The sequence below is a fragment of the Poromitra crassiceps genome, assembly GCF_964638095.1.
Source record: "Poromitra crassiceps genome assembly, chromosome: 16".
Classification (NCBI taxonomy): domain Eukaryota; kingdom Metazoa; phylum Chordata; class Actinopteri; order Beryciformes; family Melamphaidae; genus Poromitra; species Poromitra crassiceps.
This window is the reverse complement of record NC_139645.1, coordinates 17,751,312-17,770,621: the sequence shown is the minus strand read 5'-3', so window position 1 is coordinate 17,770,621 and position 19,310 is coordinate 17,751,312. Positions and strand designations below refer to the sequence as shown.

At 46.0% G+C, this 19,310-nt stretch overlaps 1 protein-coding gene and 1 pseudogene across 2 annotated transcripts; both read right to left on the bottom strand.

Annotated features, from left to right (window-relative positions):
- Positions 1-284: 284 nt before the first annotated feature.
- On the bottom strand, positions 285-3,041 carry LOC310791657 (neutral alpha-glucosidase AB pseudogene; annotated as a pseudogene). The gene has a single exon. The product of its transcript is annotated as a neutral alpha-glucosidase AB pseudogene (transcript).
- Positions 3,042-9,031: 5,990 nt separating this feature from the next.
- LOC310791479 (E3 ubiquitin-protein ligase TRIM39-like) lies at positions 9,032-10,435 on the bottom strand (the record flags this gene model as incomplete). The annotated part of the gene is made up of 1 exon (XM_083653164.1): positions 9,032-10,435. The coding sequence occupies one exon, from the start codon at positions 10,433-10,435 to the stop codon at positions 9,032-9,034; it is 1,404 nt and encodes a 467-aa protein (XP_083509290.1).
- Between the last annotated feature and the right edge of the window lie 8,875 nt (positions 10,436-19,310).

The window sequence follows — 19,310 nt, the reverse complement described above, 5'->3', positions numbered from 1 at the left end:
TGGAGGTTCAAAACAAAAGGACGGGCCCCAAATTGGTCAGCTATGGTAGAGATGTTTCAACGTGACTCAGTTCTACTAACATGCATCCATGGGATTGTATGTGTGTGTAGGTCCTCTGTCTATCCGTTCTCCATGTTCCACAGTGAGTGAGTCTGATATCCTTCTTGTATTTAAGCGCTTGTGTCTACTCCACTCAGCCCGTCTGTCTCCTTCCTCCTGTTCAGTCCATTCATTTCCTCCTCATCTTCCTGTCTCCTCCTCACCGTCATCTCCTGTCTCCATGCTTACTGAAGCACCACGGTCCAGTCCGCCCCGGCGTTCATACCAGGCTTACGAAGAGTCAGCACTGACATAGAGGCATCAAACTCAAACTCCAGTTTGCTCTCCTGACCATCAGCAGTCTTGACGGTGACCTTGCTGGGCTTACTGGCTCCTAGTATGAGGATGCGTTCGATCCAGGACGGAGTGGAGAACTGTGCATCTGGAGCCAGGTTAATGGAGGAGAGGGTGTTCTTGGCAAAGGACAGCCTCCTGTGGATGAATTCCTTATTCTCGAAGTTGAAGGTGTGGCCGTCGTCGATGTAGAGCTCACCTTCCGCCGTTCCCTGGGGGTTGAGAGCCATATATAAAGTGTAGGGATCGTGCTCCATGCAGCTAGAGGACCTGCGAACTCTCTCCTTCCTGGGAATAATGGAGCCGCCACGCTGGAATACAGGGATAGAATTCATGGTGACAGGGACATAAAGTTTCTGGGTGCCATCATGCTTCTGGAAGGTGTGGACGTCAAACCAGACCTCTCCTTTACCAGGCAGGTAGGCAGTGATGCCCCTGGATCCCTCCTCAGTCACTGGGTAAACCAACAAATCCCTCCCAATCAAGAACTGGTCATCCATGGCGAAAGTAGTGGGGTCCTGAGGATACTCCACCCACAGCGGTCTCATGACGGGGTGTCCGGTGCGGTGTGCATGGTAGAAGAGCTGGTACCAGTAAGGCAGCAGGGTGTAGCGCTGGCGCACCGCTTCCCGGATCAGTGTCGTGTTCTCGGGACCGAACAGCCAGGGCTCGCGGCGGGGGGTGTCCAGGTGGCCGTGCGCCCTGAAGAAGGGCTGGTAGGCTCCCGTCTGGTACCAGCGGACCAACAGCTCGCTGCTCGGAGACTTGTCGAAGCCTCCCACATCAGCCCCACAGAGAGAGAGTCCCACCAGGCCCAGGCTCAGACACATGGGGATGGAGATTTTCATGTGGTCCCACTCAGCAGTATTATCTCCTGTCCACACAGCACCGTAGCGCTGTGACCCAGCAAAGAAGGCTCTGGTCAGGACAAATGGTCGCTCCACTCCCCCTGACCTCTGGATCAGGCCTTCCGCCGTGGCCATTTGCATGTAGAAGCCGTAGAGGTTGTGCACCTCACGGTGCTCCCAGGCTCCATGCAACGCGTCCTTGTGCATAGTGACCTCTGGGCCGTTGAAGACCGATGGCTCGTTCATGTCAATCCAAGTGTATAGATTCTCCATGGAACCCTCATACTTATCATAGGCAAACATGCTGGCCCACCAGGCCCTCATCTCTGGATTGGTGAAGTCGGGGTAGCCTGCATTGCCCGGCCAACACCAGCCCTCGTAGTCTTCACCATCTTTATTCTTGATATAGAAACCCCGCGAGCGGATTTCATTATGGATCTTGTAGTTGCTGTCTACTTTGATATGAGGGTCCACAATGGCTACCATTTTTCGTCTCTTGTCCATGATGCCCTGCAGCATGTCCTTGGGCGTGGCGAACTTGTGGGGGTCCCAGGTGAAGTAGCGCTTACCATCCGTGTGCTCGATGTCGAGCCAGATGAAGTCATAGGGGATGTCGTGCTGGTCGAAGCTTGCGTCCACCGCCTGCACGTCCTCCTGGTCGTTATAGTTCCAGCGACACTGGTGGTAGCCCAGGGCAGCAAGGGGAGGGAAGGCCTGGGTCCCTGTAAGGGAGGAGTACTGGGAGAAGACATCCTGGGGCGTCGGTCCCAGCATGACAAAGACATCGATGATACCGCTCTCCGAGATCCAACGCACGTCCGTCTGTGTCATCTCACTGGAGCCCTGCACGTAGTCCAGCATCTTCCCAAACACGGTCTTTTCAGCAGTTTTGGAGCTGATGTCCACCCAGGTCTCGGCGGCGTTGAGCCAGAAGATGCCGGTGGTCCGCTGGGTGTTGTGGGCAAGCATGACCGGGACGGCACCGTACAGGGCCATGGGGTTATACAGCTCATACTGGAACACATCCAGGTTATAAAGCCGGTATGGGTCGCTGCCTTCTGTGGTTTTGAGTTTGAGGGTGTCTGCATGTTCTGGGATGCCATAAACATGTTCAACCCCTGGCAAGGAGAAGTCCAAGCTGATGGCGGTGGTGGGGCTGTTAGATTTGCTATCTGAGTGTGATTTAAATGTTTCCTCCCACATCCTGTCTTGTACAATGTCTTCCTCTTCATTTGGCGGCTCAGCCTCTGGGTTCGTTTGACTGTCCTTGCGCGTCCTCAGGTGCTCGAAGGCTAGCAGGCCGCGTGGGTTTACTGAGACCAACACTTCATGCCCCTCCATGATGTCTAGCCGGAAGGGCCGGGCGCTGATGATGACCCTCTGAGACTCCGACCCCAGGGACAGAGCCGCCCCATTCTCATCCTGAGACAGGAGAGAGAGGGGCTCGGTAGGCGGCTCCTGGATGAGCACATCTGGGACCTCGTAGCGGGGCTTCAGCGGCTTCAAGTCGTTAATCTTCACCCTCATCATGTTACCCCGGAGGCAGTAGAGCTCCAGCAGCAGACGTACCTTGTCGTTGTCATTGATGAGCTGCAGGGTGAGTCTAGTGTTGGTCAGCTCCATGGTCTCCAGCAGCGCTCGGTAGGGAGACCGGCCGGGCTTTAACGCTCGCTGATGCTTGCAGAAGGCAGTCTGGTCACAGGTCTTGAAATTGCCCCGGTCCACAGCCCACGTTGCACTGAGGTAAATGGCCAGCCACAGCACCAGGACATGCGCCATCCTTTCGATAACGGTGGTCATCTTTGATTATGCTCCAGTTTGACTCCGCCGATTTCACTGACTGCTGATTTCACAAAGATCGCTGGCCTCTTCCCACACATCACCATGTGGAACTCAGTGAGTGATGTCATCAGTGATGTCACTGTGAAGGTGCAAAACATGTGCAGATTGTGGAGGCCCACAGATGCATCATCATTCAGTGATGTCATAAAGCACTGAATATGTCATAGACCATATATGCTAATGAAGTCATAGACATTGTGACATCACTGATGGCTCGAGTGACATCACTGAGTTCAAATCCCCCACACCACACACACACACACTCTTTACACCCCTGGCACATTACTTTTAAAGGTATATACGAGGGATCAGCCGAGCAGCATCTATATAAAATTGAGTATGTGGGCGATGTCTGACCTCAAGTCCAATTGTGTCTGTATGGACATCCGAACAAGCTGGATGGTAACATGGGGCTTGAACCTGCAACCCACTACCCGGACGCCCGCCATGCCATTATCATTATTGTCATTCTATTGAGCAGCTTCACTACAGCTGCTGATGTAATGCCTCACTGCATGGAACCTCAACAGTGTAATGCCTCACTGCATGGAACCTCAACAGTGTAATGCCTCACTGCATGGAACCTCAACAGTGTAATGCCTCACTGCATGGAACCTCAACATTGTAATGCATCACTGTGTGGAACCTCAACAGTGTAATGCCTCACTGTGTGGAACCTCAACAGTGTAATGCCTCACTGTGTGGAACCTCAACAGTGTAATGCCTCACTGCGTGGAACCTCAACAGTGTAATGCCTCACTGCATGGAACCTCAACAGAGTAATGCCTCACTGCATGGAACCTCAACATTGTAATGCCTCACTGTGTGGAACCTCAACAGTGTAATGCCTCACTGCATGGAACCTCAACAGTGTAATGCCTCACTGCATGGAACCTCAACAGAGTAATGCCTCACTGCATGGAACCTCAACAGTGAGCTCTTTCACACCGGCCTTGAAAACCGAAAAATGCACGGAAAATAGGATTAGCGCCTCCGATGTGAAAGTCGTGAACGCACTTTGGTGGATAATTGTTTTACGCCTTTTGTCCCGCCACGGTAGGTAGTAACAGCGCCGGGTTACCTGGCAACCCGCCTCCACTTGAAAGCGTTGTCGCAGCTAGCCGGAAAAGGTGCGAATGGTCAGCTCATTCATAAAAAAATTACAGGGGAAATCACCTCATGTATCAAGAAAGTGCATGAGTGAAAGTAAAAAAAGTAGCCTATACAATCATGACTGCAGGGACGCCAGGAGGAATGCTCCGTGCGGTTAGGCTTTATGCTCAAACGATGTTGACATTAGTAGGTAAAATTAACGGATATAATAATAAGCTTCAGAGGGCTATAGCTGTCTGTGGCGAGTTGGTCTGAGGATATTCCCTCTCGAAATCAGCTCTGTTGGAACGATACAGAGAAGACTGGCGTGCGGTCGTGTATCGTTCCAATTTTAGTATAGCCTACTCAATTGGAACGATACAGAGAAGACTGGCGTGTGGTCGTGTATCGTTCCAATTTTAGTTGGAGCTGGAAATCCCTCCGCTCGCCTTTCAATCCGGGAGCGGGGGATTTCACCTGAAAGTACACCGCAGCACGGGAATGTGGCCGTGCTGCTTGGCTCTGTGTGAAAGCAATTTCTGTGGCGAGGCTGCAGCCTTTGCGGGACTCCTAAACTGCAATTTTGCGTGATCTGTGTGTGAAAGAGCCTAGTGTTTGTTGTGCAGGAGGACAGTGTTCATCATTCACTTTTCATGCTCATATTTTCCCAACACGTCCAACATCTCCAAACAGATCCAGGTGGCGGTGAAAAGCCCATTATGCTTCATTATTCAGAATGAACAAATGAGAAACACACAAAATGCCCCAGGGAGACAGTTAAGTGAAATATTCTGCAACCGGTGCAAAGGTTAAACACGCAGTAAGTCTGTTTGTTTTGTTTGTTTACTGCCCCACAAATACAGCACAGTGTGTCTCCTGATCAATACCAGTGACTCAACGACTGCTTGGCCAGTTGTTGAGATTTCTGCCTCTCAAAACTCACTTTCAGACTTACACTCACAAAAGGTCAATCAATACAAAAGCTTAGCCTCTGAAAATTGGCAGTTGAAGAGATTTGTCATCTCGAGGAAATACATAAAAAAGGTAACCTGTTTTGCTTTTTTGAGAAAACTCCACGTCCATTAGTTTCAGAGCACTGGAAAAGTTTGCAGAGTTTAGAAGGTTATTGACTTCATCTAGACTTCAATCACCACTCACTCACGCCAAAAGACATTTCATGGTTCATTGTTTGGTCCTCCTTAACTACTGATTCCCAGTGGGGGGCGCTATACCAAAAATCAAACGTATGACTTTGCCACTTTGTAGCTTAAATTTCCTTTTTGCAGCATGCATCTTCATCTTCTTCAAACTGTGTTCCCCGAATGTGGGACAATTTGAGGATGACGAAGGGGCATGCATCTCACCTTAGCACAATTAAATGCATTCCTTTGAATTGAGCTTTTCCAAGAAAACATAAATTGCACACACATATTAAATCAGTTCAGGTGATAGCAGGCCATTATATATATATATATATATATATATATATATATATACTATATAATGTTTACTGCTTTGTTTGAAAGGTTCTTAAAGGAGGAAGCTGTTCGAGCTCATATATATATATATATATATATATATATATATATATATATATATATACTATATATATATACTATATAGTATAGTATATAGTATATATATATATACTGTATATGACTGCCTGATACAATGGTCACTGTATCACACACAAACAACCTGACAGCAACGTTACAGAGGAAGAGGGTGAGAGGAGATAGATCCACTCCAAATAGGCACCGGGTGAGCTGGGTGCCTTTTTGACCTCTTACAACTTTTGCACTGTGCCGACATGCTGAATGTATCCATGTCTTCTATCTTGTTTCCCTATGTGTTTCTAGTGTTCTTTTTTTATACCAGCTGGAGGCGTGGTTTGTGACCAAGTCATTCCAATGCATTTTAATGTAAATGGTGATCATGAGAAATCACCATTGCTCTGTCCTCTTACACGACAGCACAGGGAGCCCACTCCTCTTGGGGGGGCTGTCGAAAGACATTCTGGGAAACCAGCGGCAGAAGAAGCATACGAGGCAGCTTGAGCGAATGGGGCCACTAAAACAGTAAATGCCGCCTTCATCACAAAACATTTCCGGTAATGCACTGGACATCACGTATTGATGAGCTCGAACAGCTTCCTCCTTTAAGAACCTTTCAAACAAAGCAGTAAACATCACTGCACCAACAGCCAGCTTTGCAGCACCGCTGCCTCCTCCAGCTCTTGTTTTGAACGGGGTCATCCCTATGTTCCCCGGGTCCTATGTTCCCCGTTTTTCCCAAATGGTGTCCACCCGCTATGCCGACCACCCGCAATGCCGACCTTAGGTTTAGGCGTGGGGGTGGGAGAGGTTAGGTTTTGGGTTAGGGTCTGGGGGAGGTTAGGTTTGGCGTGGGGGCTGGGAGAGGTTAGTGAAAAACGGGGAATATAGAACCCGGGGGGAACATAGAACCCGGGGAACATAGACATGATCCCTTTTGAACTACAGATTATAATCCTAGTTGACCTGCAGCAATGCTACGACGTGATTCATCAGATTACACAGATGCCTTTTCATTGGGCTTCCAAAAGGGGGGGATGGAATGACTGGCTATTGATTGCCCAGAGCCATTAAGTGGGCCCTGCTCAGCTATGTGAGGTAACGATGAGAGACGGTAAATGTCACACAAATGTCAGCGCCTTCCGGGCCCAGATTAAAACCCCGGTCTCGGGGGGTCAAGCAGGCGCCGACCATTACTGTGGCGAGGCATCATCCATTGTTGTGATGTTTTTTTTACGCTGAGTTAGAAAATGGCAGGATTTCATTATTTAGCATGACTTCATCATGCCATCCCCTGCCCTGTCACACCTTTCCTGAGGCGAGCTATAGAGAGGCAAAGTGGAACGTCACTTCCTGCTTCAGCACTGTACCAGAGATTTTCATCCGCCATTTATTTTCCCATTGACATTTCGTAAAATGCTTATCATATTATTGTACTTCGTCGAACCAAACGGTTCAGCTAACACTATAATCGGGAGAGACCATAGAACATTTCACTCAGACCAAAACAAAAAAAAACATTGAAAAAATATTTTCTTTAAACCCGCACTTTTTTTTTAAACGTTTTGGTCCCAGTTAAATGTTCTCTGGTCTCTCCTGTTTCTAAATATATCTGTACCGTTTGGTTTGAACCAGTAAAACTATTTTTATATGCATTTTACGAAATGTGTATGGGAAAATAAATGGCGGGTGAAAATCTCTGGAGCAGCAAGTAGGCGGTCATTTTGCCTCTCTATACTGATGACTCGTCCATGGATGAATTTAAGTAAATAGAGACAAGTGTGTTTCCATATCGTAATGCAGAGGCTAATCAAAAGAGATACACAGCCTGTTCCCTCGTAATAGTTGTCTGCGAAGTCACGCAAAGCGGAATTGACACACAAAATAAGATGCCATCTAGAGGAATTTCTTAGTTAAACATAGTCAACTTCATGAGCCAAGATGAAGTTGTTTTGACCACATTTCCTTACCCATGTGGTAAAACTTGTAACTGTTCGCTTTTACTCATTTCAACAAGTAAATGTGTTGTATTGAGAGAGATTAAGAAGCACAGAGTAGGCTATCAGGGCTGAGAACTGAAATGCCTATTCAGTAAAAACAAGTTTTGGTGATTCTATTCATGTGCTGATATACGGTCATTTGAGAGCGAAACCACACTCAGTACTGCACATAATGGCGTGTCATTGTGACTTTTCATGGGCCGTTCACTATTATCACTGTACAATGTCACGAGGATCACTTTGCTGCCGCTCTGACTATGAAAGCATCGGTCCCAGCGTGACCTGCGGGGGTCTGCCTTGCGGTGCCTCGCTCGACTATAATGAGCACTTAAGAGTTTGACACTTACACTTTCGCCACAATTGAACTCAACCTGCACATCATTACTCTGCTCACTGTTTGTCACACCGCATCTACCAGCATCTCGATTGTTTGAAATCAACGGTGCACTACCGCCACCCACATGCAGAGGTGAGTATAGTGCAAATGCTTATGCTGCTCTTTTATGCCTCTGGGTGGTGGTATCACTCAACGAGAGCTGTATGAAATCAATTCTTAGGTTCGGTGCAACTTAGGTTTCATTATTCATTTTAATGGGCCGATTAGTGAAATCGGACAATTTCCTATTGCACAATGCTGCTCTAATCAAGACAATATACTGTATAAGATCATATGATTATGATATGATTAAGATAATCACACTTGGTGTTTACATTCTGGAACAATATATTCCAGCAACATTTGAACTGAGAACTCTATACTTTTACTAACCTTTTTACTGGTCAAATGTTTTACTAATAAATGGCTGCCATGCAGACTTCCAGAGAGTCCGCCATCCCCATCATGTAATATATATATATATATATATATATATATGTATATATATATCCTATATAGATCCTTACCCCCAAAAATTTAATATCATGGAAAGGTTATTTTTTTTCCATAATTCCTTTCAAAAAGTGAAACTTTCATAGATTAGAGATTCATTACACACAAAGTAAAGTATTTGAAGTATTTATTTGTTTAACTTTGCATAAGTCTGGCTTCCAGCTCATAAGAACCCCCCAAAACAGTATTTCAAGAACTGAAATATCACATAAAACCAATCAAAAACCGGTATTTTCAAAACAGAAATGTCAATCTTCAGAAAAGTTATGTTCATGCCTGCACTCAATACTTGGTCGGGAATCCTTTTGCTTTAATTACTGCCTCGATGCCATGACATTTCCATGATAGGATCTGTATGTATGTATGTGTGTGTGTATATATATATGTGTATATATACTATTATTATTATTATTATTAGATAATTAAGAACTTCAGAGGTAAAATCTTCAGAGGAAGTCCATTCCAAGTGAAAATGTATGGAAAGACCCTGTCAGTGAAGGTGTGTGTGAAGGTGTGTATGTGTGTGCTAGTATCAGGATCAGAGAATGACAGCTTTCCTTGCTTCCAGTCCAGATGCACTCTGATCCTCTGGAGCTTCACTGGGAAAACAGTGTTGAGACAACCCAAGCGTTCTAGATCTAATGGGGAGTGTGCTCTGTATTCACCATTACGACACTGTAATCCCCATATTCCAGATTGTATGCTGCCCTCCCTCTGGACAGGCTCTGCTATCACACCCAGTTCCCAGCATGGATTGCCTCCAACCTCAACATCCCAGCCGTGAGTTCCTGAGTTGAAGCCTTCAGAGCCCAGGACAGAGAGGTGGTCAAGCCTCTCTGGGTTGTCAGGACGCTGCTGTCTCTCTCCCGATCTTGCATATTTCACACTGGTCAGATCTTCAGACAGGATGAAGTTTGGATGGACAGTGTTGGGGTCCAGAATCACGGGAGCATAGGACACCATCTCCTTCATCTTTTCCCAGACTGTGAAGCTCATGTTGCCCAGGTGTTTGGCCTCGTCTATCAGAGCTCCTGAGACCAGCTGTGGATCCTCCAGCAGGGGGCGCTGGACTCTTTCCACTGTAGCCTTATAGTTCTGCAGGAACAAGACATCTTCAGCTTTCATCTCCTTCTCTATGGCTCTGACTGTGTCAGAAAGGGCTGTTATCTCTCTGCTCAGACCCTCAATCTTCTCCTTTATCATCTGACTCTTCTGCTGCTCTTCCTCCCTCAGTGCAGCCAACCTGGCCTCCTCTTCCTCTTGGAGAAACTGGTGAAGCTTCTTAAATTCCTCCTTAATCTGCCTCTCTGTGCGTTGGGCCTGGTCCTTAATGTGTTCTGCTGTTTGATCACAGTTCCCTTTAACTTGATTAAAGATCCACAGTTTCTCCTTTATGGGCTTCAGTGATTTCCGGAGTTCCTTCTTGTGATCATCTGCAGCTACATCGACGGGTCTGAATCTGTGGTTGGTGTGTTTTTCTGAATGCAGACAGACAAGACACACTGGCCGCTGATGGTCCAGACAGAAGAACTTGAATTCCTCACTGTGTAGACGGCAGAGAAGCTCAGATCCTGCTGAAGCTCGCTCGCCTCTCTCCAGTAAGAAAGCCTCACACAGGTTCTTTAACACCAAGCTAACTGGTGGATTCATTGAAGAAGTTCCTTTACAAAATGGACAGACATATATTTCTGTCTGTGTCCACCACGTCGTCTTCAGACAGGCTTTACAGAAGCTGTGGCTGCATGACAGGACAACAGGCTCTTTAAAGATGCCGTCGCAGGCAGGACAGAGGAGATGCTCCTCTGATATGAAAGACATGTTCTCTCTCTGTGAAGCTGAAAACTCACCAGGCAAAGAGCTACAGTACCACTCTCTCCGATACTCCAATAGAAAGTTACTTTCACTTTTGAGTTGCGTATCTCCAAATCTCCAGTTCAGTGTGACGAGTCAGCAGCTGGTTCCAGTACTTCAGTATTCCCTCCTTTGGTGGAAGGTTTGGGCTTGGTTTGAAGGTGAAGCTTCTTTTGTACTCTGTTGTACTCTGTTCTCAACAGTGGGGGCGGGGGGGGGGGGGGGGGGTCAACGATTGGCCAGATGTAAATGTAAAGAGGTGTGAATGGGGCTGGGAATGGAGGGAGCAGCCTGTAACTTCTCCAGTGTTGCCAGGTGTGCGGGTTTTCCGCCCAGTTGGGCTGTTTTGGGATGCATTTTGCAGGGGGGAAATGGACGTGGGTGGGTTTACAGAGTCACTTGTTCCCATAGACCTGCATTCGTTTTGGCGTTTTTTTAACAGTCTGTATGCAGGAAACCATTGGCTGTATCTGACAACATTGAGCTTCTCATAACAACTTCCCCCGAGCTGCTGTGTAGAAAAAACATTTTAGGGTGTATTCACGAGTTTCCTGGTGAGACCGTGGGCGCTTCCATGACACCCTCCCTCCCTGTTTCCAGCTGCCGGTTGCCTGTTTCCGCCCAGGACCGTTCACAGCGAAATAGACTGAAAATAATCATAATAATTGTTGTGACTTTGTGCCTACCTATGTCTTGTAACGGAGCCCCCCAGCATAATAATTTCACACGTGCATGATTGACTGTACAACGGAGTGACAATATCTTGAATCTTGAAAGAGAGAGACCGCTAAAGCTCCGTTCAATGACCAAATAATAAGAGTTCCAGTTTGGACGTTTAGCCTTCAAAACAAAAGCGGCCACTATGCAACCACATACTATTTTTAGAAATTTCGGCTAAAATAAGCCCGTACAGTACAAGTCAATTGGCATTCACCTAGTTTTTATAAAATATCGCCGCTATGCAACCACACGTTATTAATTGTATCCTTTTCGGATAAAATAAGCCAAACGTTCCCACTCTTTGACAGTGGCGCACACGTCTTTGCTAGTGAAGAAAACGTAAACAGGAAGTCGACAACCATGCAACCGCTGAGAATCATTGGAAACCTAAGGCCAGGAATAAGGTGAATAGCAGGGGTTTTCAAAGTCCGAAACTGTGGGCTCCCCCCAGACATAGCTTGGAAAAAGCCCCCCCCCCCCCCCAATTATTGGATACCTATGGGATCATGATTATGTTATTTGATTTGATCCCATAGACTCAACAATTGGGCCAAGAATCCCAAGATAGCCTGATGTTGCTGTTTGACACCAAAATACATAAAAAGTTCTGTCTGATGACATTTATTTGTTTCTGATTCTGGTAATGTGGGAAAAACAGGTCAAATTCCCCAAAACTGCTGCATCTCATGTGGTCTCCTTTTGATAACCAATTTAATATCTAATGTCATATTTTTTCAATTCCATTCACTGAGCCTCCCTTGAAACTGGTTGGAGCCCGACTAAACATCAACAACAAGACAACAAGACAACAAGCATTGGCGACACCACTATCACATCACAAGACAGAAAACACGGGAGGAGTGGGAGGTTGGGGATATCAGAGTCTGTTAATTAGTCCAATAGATGTAGGGATGAATGTTTTGTTTGTCCTTGTTGTTCTGTGGAGTGGGGTTCGAAACCTACTTCCTGAAGGGAGTGATTCATACTGGCTGTTGAGTGGGTGAGTAATGAATGAGTCAAAGTTAGAAGTTGGTGTCATCTCCGTCTGTAATTTCCGACCCGCATTTGCATAGCCTATACATTAATTGATTAACGATTAATTAACGATGCCTTACCCATCGTGCAAGGCGCATGATAGTTTAATATAGCCTACTGTAGTTTATTATTTTAAAACAAATCGATCATGGTCCATGCGTGTTTAACTACATAATAAAATGAAGACATAATAAAGCATCAGTTTAGTTGCACCGTCAATGAGAATAGTGTCTCAGTGAACGGCAGGCTTCCACTGGTGAAAAACCTGTATACACCGTTAGTGACCACCACAGATGCAGTGCGCGGAGCCAGAAAGTAGTGCCAATAAATAGCACGGTCTGACCAACAGCAAGACTGTGGTTTTATTGTTGAAATGAGATGTCATACATAACACATGCACGCTTTCTTTAGGAGTCAAACTTGATAACTCTGTGACCCTACAATGTCCCCAGGGACTCGTTTTTCAACACTCAGATCAAGCTAGAGCTCCTCCCATGGGTGTCGTGGATCGGCGAGTCAACTCCCCGTACACTCTACAACTGGTATGTAGTTCATACAGCTTTATGTCCAATAATCCGAACTATCCCTTTAAACTTGTTTATGTTGTTGGCCAGGTGAAGCTTGGGGCTTGTAATGGATGATGGCCTTCCTTCAGCCCCGCCCAGACAGACGACAGGTCGTTAGCAGAGAGGTGTTGTTGAAGTCTTTGAGCGCTGTCGTTTGGCCTCTTTCACTGCCTTCAACGAGCTAATCCTGTCTTTGTCTCCACTGCCGAAAGCCTCTGCCTTTTCTAAACGGAGCTGTCTGAGTTTAGCCGTGAACCAGGGCTCGTCATTGTTATAACTCACCCTGGTGCATATTGGTATGCGGCGGTCCTCACAGAAGCCGATACACAAAGTCACAGCATCTGTGTACTCATCCTCACTAGAGTTGTTGATGTGGAAACATTATTCCCCCACCTTTCATCTCACCCGATAGTGCTCTGTCTCTGTCAAGAAGGATGAGGCGAGGGAAGTGGGACATACATCTGAGGGCAGTCTTGACCCTGATGTTTAGCTGTTTAGCTGGTTTGTAGCTAGCTACTCATACAGTATCTTCCTTTGTCCACTGATGTAGCATCTTATTAATGTAACATGTTTGTAATTGTGTTTTCTGCAAATGTATTTCTACGAATGTACTCCCCTAATGGTGATGATTTGTTGCGGTGTAAAATACTTTATTGCTTAATTGATTGCATTTCCGGTATTATTGTATATAGCCGTCATTTCCGTCTGATTCAGCGCGACGCTGAAGAAGGCCTGTTTGGCTCAAACGTGCATTGTAGCTGACTGCCCAGATGATGGATTAAACCTTAAATCTCATCCACGCACTGCTTTAAAAACCAACCCCCCAAACCATAGATAGGTAGATTGATTTTGTTTATTCGCACAAAGAAAAGCAAGAAATAATTGTGCAGATAAGGACAGAAACCCAGAGGGCCTTATAGTAGCTATCTCACCTACCGTAATTACAAAAAAATGAACATAATTTTCGATAACGAAAATAAAAACAGTCGAAAAACAGACAATCTTACAATGAGTGAATGAATCAATTTTAGAAACTAGTGCCCTCAAGGATGTATCGAAAATATGTAAAAAAGACATAATTGGAAAAAACGTGAAACAGACAAACAAAAAAGAAATGCCTCAACAAAAGAATGTCATCATGACATGACACAGTATTGAGGCCATCAGACCGCACCAGAATGCCGAACACAATAGACACCTGCTGCAAAACGACAATAAACATCAGTCCGTACCTAAGCAAGTGCCTAAGACTGAGGCATGTTTTACCTCAGTCCAGCATGTCAATGACACGTTTTACCTCAATCCAGCATGTCACTGTCACGTTTTACCTCAATCCAGCATGTCACTGTCATGTTTTGCCACTGCTGCTGCCACAGTCAATCCCTGTCCAGTATTCAGCTGTTAAAGATGTTTGTATGCTGTGATTGGCTAGTTATGTTCTAGATAACACTGATTGGTTGCTTTGGTATTTTTTATGAGGCAGAAGGAGGAGAAGTCATTTTAAGGATTTTCACAAGATAATTTAACATTTTTTGTGGGAAAAACCATCAAATAAAATTATTATTCAATGTAGAGTATTTTATACACATCTTGAAACGTGACTTTAGGGGGTCTCTAAACTGGTAAAGTGTCAAAACTAAACTGTTGCAGTTTTTTTTCCGGTGTTTGAGCTAAGTGTTCAAGTGGCTGGTTTAAATGTTAATCAGAGTGATGGACTGTGGGTAGAAACAGTTTTTGTGTCTGGTGGTTTTGGCATGCAGTGCACCAACGAGTTTAACCAACCGACTTTATTTCAAGCACCTTGGACAGATCCTACACATTTATTCCCTCCTCTTTTAACATGTTTTTCCCCCTTCCTGTAAAGCAAACTCTTCCAACGCCTCAAAGGTGTTTATAGTTTTTAAATTGATTCTAATGGCTTGTTTTGTGATGTACGGTCATGTTACTTGCATAAAAATCTCAAGAATCCAGGAATTAAGGTCTCTAAAGACCCAGACCCTATCCGACAAATGCTTTGTCGCGTCCGGAGAGTGCGCCGACCAGAGACAAATTCCTGGGCCACTGTTTTACCCCAGTCCGCCCCTGCATGGAACTCAAGCGCTAGTCTTCTCGTGGAGAAGCACCTGCTGTATCTCTCTTGTATCTACAGCTTTATTTAATAACCTGGAGCCATCGTTGATCTTTGAAGTTATTGAAAGACCAATGGGATTTCTATAGTAGGATATAGCTTATTAAAATGATATTCCTGCCTCCTTCAGTGTTTCTCAAGTCCTACCCTTTTTGCCTCCGCTGAGGAATTTCTCTCTCTCTCTCTCTCTCTCTCTCTCTCTCTCTCTCTCTCTCTCTCTCTCTCTCTCTCTCTCTCTCTCTCTCTCTCTCTCTCTCTCTCTCTCTCTCTCTCTCTCTCTCTCTCTCTCTCTCTCTCTCTCAGTATCATAGGGGGGTCAGTTGTCAGCCGCCACTCTGCCGGGCAGGCTCGGGGGCTAACGGTCTCCCTGGGGTTGAGAGGCGGGTCAGAGATTGCAGCAGGCCAGCAGAGGGCCATGTCAATAAATAACAGCACAGGCTGCTGCTAACCTTGACTCTGATCTGTTCACATTTAAATGGAAGGACAGCCATGTGGGGAGTGCTATAGGGGTGGGGATCAGCAGAGGCCCTACGATACAATATTATCACAATACTTAAGTCACGATACAATATTATCACAATACTTAAGTCGCGATACAATATTATTTCGATTTTAAGCATTTTGCCATATGCGGAGTATTGTGAACATTGTGATATATTGCAAGTTATTACCTTTTTTCAACTGCAAATTATGTTTCCAAAGGAAAACTCATAGTTAGGACATACGGGTGGGGATCCCCAGAGGCTCCATGATACGTCATCACGGGGGTTCCTCTGCCTTTCCGACATGCTGCCACTCCGAACGTTAACTTCCATTATTCGGACTGGCGGTCGTTCACCTTAGAAGCCGCAATGCCGACCTTAGGTTTAGGCGTGGGGGTGGGAGAGGTTAGGTTTTGGGTTAGGGTCTGGGGGAGGTTAGGTTTAGGCATGGGGGGAGGTTAGGTTTGGCGTGGGGGCTGGGAGAGGTTAGTGAAAAACGGGGAATATAGACCCCCTTTCGGAGTGCCGATATTTCGGAGTGGCAGAACGTCGGAGTGGCAGCACGTCGGAGTGGCAGCATGTAACCGTCATCACGATACTGAAGTCACGACATTATATTATTGTGATTTTAAAAGATCGATAGTACCGACCCCTAGTGGTTACTGAGCGACAAGTTAACTACAAAACTCCTTTCAAAATGTTCCTTGAAGTTTGAACCCCCCTGGCCGTCTTGACTTTGATAGCCTGTCACAATTTCATATTGCCAATATGTCTGCCCGCTTCCATTTGAGTACTTTCTCAAAACGTTGGTCTGTTCTGAAAGGAAAACAAAGTGTATGGGCCCTATCTTCGTACGGCGCTATCGTTTGCGCTGCTGTTTGCGCGCCTCTTATTGCCATCTTCCCAGCGTCTTAAGCTATCGGCTGCCTCCACCAGTTTTGCGCTGGGATCTAAGCGCAGACACAGGTGTAGGCATGGCCCAGGCGTGTCCGTCGGCCTCTAGCCTATCATCTCCCTCCCGCAAGTGTCATTTTGCGCTCTGGTGAAGATACCGTCGGTATGTTCCGAGCGCAAAGAGTGACCGTGCCAAAATAGGCGTTCCAGCGCAATGTGTTCGAAAAAATGGCCTTGGGTGCTCTCAATTTTAACGCCACCAAATAGCTGGTCTTAGCGCAAAAAAAACACTACGCCAGGCATACGCTGGGGATATTAGCAAATCTGATCAGCTTCAGCAAATAATGAGCTACAGTTAATTTGGATGTAGAGACTCAGAGAAAGGTTTAGCTTTACTTGAAGTGCAGAGTGTTGCATTACAAGCAGATTAGAAACCCATTACATGCATAGATAAAGACACCTCCTGCAGCACCTTCTAACTCTTGCCATGACCGATTAGAGCCTTCTCTTGCTTTTAGCTTTGGGAATCATTTCGTCACATTCACAAACGTGATTAAACAGCGTAAATGTCTCAGGAATACAAATTCGGAGAGTATTTGAAACGTTGATTCATGGTGTGAAAGAAACGATTCTTCACGATGACAATGCTGAATCATTAAAAATAAGTTGGAACGGACGCGTTCAGACTGCCGTGTCATACAATTCCTCAAAAAACAACGTCAGTCAACACATTTACTGTTTGTCTAAAGGAACATGTCCTCCAACTCATACGCTCCATGAGGTCGCAATACAGCAACGGAATATGGCCATACTTGAAAGTGTCGACTCAAGCCCTCATTTCTGTCGGCGACGGTTTCAAAAGTGTGGACAGACAAAACATACATTGGGCTTTAGTCTTTGTTAAGGTGCTGGGAGCAATGAGTACGTAATGAAAAGAAAATAATCGGCACACTTAATTGTGTGCAAAGGCTCACATTTAATTGCTGAGCGTTGAGTCCGTTAGACCTTCATCAGAGCACATATATGCTCTGATGAAGGTAAACAGACGGAAAGCTCAGCAATTAAACCTGAGCCTTCGTGCAGGACCAAGCAAAATGAGTGTCGGTCCCTACTGAGATGTTACATTTCAGGCACTTAATGTGAAAGCAGGGGGCTTTATTTTATGTCTTTTGTTCGGAGAGATTTGCAAATGGTGCAGGATTTTAAACTACAACTAGCATGGTTGCACACTGATATCTTTGTATGGTGCCATATCACAATTTTTTTTTTGTATTTTCTGCCATGGATAAACAGAGGAAAATCTTTGCTGTTGCGGCAGCCATTTATCTGGGAGCCGCTATGTTTGCAGAAATCATTAGCTTCCCTATGCTTCCATGATGAGAATGCAACTAGGAGCTAAAAGGGGAAGAATTTAATGGGAGATGTTTTGCTCAAATCTGGGTACTGCAACTCGACTTTCTGCCGCCTCGGGGTTAAAGTTCATTGATTTAAACTTTTCCAATCGCCAGGTATCCCATCATGCTCTACTATGGTAGTGGTTTGCCACTTATTTTGTTATTTTTCTCCCCAATTGTACTCGGCCAATTCCCCCTATACTGTCCTGGTCGTTGCTCCACCACCTCTGGCGATCTGGGGAGAGTTGTAGTGTGAGAGTAAAATTGTGAGAGTAAAATTATTGATTGATTGCTTATTAATTGGTTGTTGGATCATTATCGACTCTGTTCCATTTTGATCTATGGCTCTCTTCTAAGATATATTTTGCTGGACTCTGCTTTCCATCTGCAGAACATTCCTTCAAGGAGATAACATGTATTTTGTCTTGTGACCAGACCAAGGTTATTGTGTCTTTTGTGAACATTAGATGGAACTACTGGCGTAATGGAAATGTACTGGGTTAGATGGAACTTCTGTGAGCCTAGTGGAAAATCACTGGCCTCCAAGGTGGGGGGCTGGTGCTCATTTTGGTATATGATGGGCCTTGACTCGTGGCTCAGTCCTGACTGTCTTTTTTTTTTGCAGGACTGTGACCCATTGTGCACAGTGGAACTTTTGTTTTCATGGAATACAATACCCCCTTATATTCATTTTAAACGAGCAACTCATTATTGATGGATCAACAAGGCATTTCAGTAATTTTGCTACTACAGTAGACTAGCACATGCTTGCTCTGATACATGTGCAGTCGCCAGCCTCTTCTTTTGACCTGATAGCGAGGCGTTTCACGTGCGATGTAGCGCGTGGGACGCTCGACAATTCCCCCAGTTTGTTCCCCTCCCCGCGAACAGGCGCCCCAAACCAAACAGAGAAGGCATCGTTGCAGCAACCCGGACTCATACCCCACCAGCCTCCCACCCGCAGACACGGCCAATTGTGTCTGTAGGAAACATCTGACCAAGCGGGAAGTACTGCAACAGGGAATTAAACCCGGGTGATGGGCGAGGGCTCTTCCCTCTGCACTACCCAGGAGCCCCTTTGCCGCTTCTCACTGAAAGTAATGGAGGCTGCCTGGTGAAACCGCGTGCCGTGTGTCTTCACCATTACGACTGGAGTTTAGAGATGCACGCAAGACGTACCCGCGGGCTGGTGAAGGACATGGAAGACGAGGCCCAAACACCAGAGAACCAGAAGAGGAAAGGCTGCGGGGTGAAGGAGATGGAGGACGAGGGGGAGGTTGGAGGGTGTGTCTGAAATAAGCCAGTGTGTGACCTTTCCTTGACCTTCAGGCAGCGAGCGGCCAGCTAGCTTTCCCTCAGTCACGCTAATGACCTGCCAGACTGACTGATCCCTGAGAGAGCTGAACTGTGCGCACGCGAGTGCACACACACACACACACACACACACACACACTAACACAAACACACACACACTAACACAAACACACACACACACACGCACATACGCACATACACATGCACACGCACACAGATGCAGCAATCCTCAATTGGGCAGCAACCTTGCAGGGGGAAAAACAGAAACTTAAATTAATACTGTATATTTAAACTTACCTTACCTCCTAA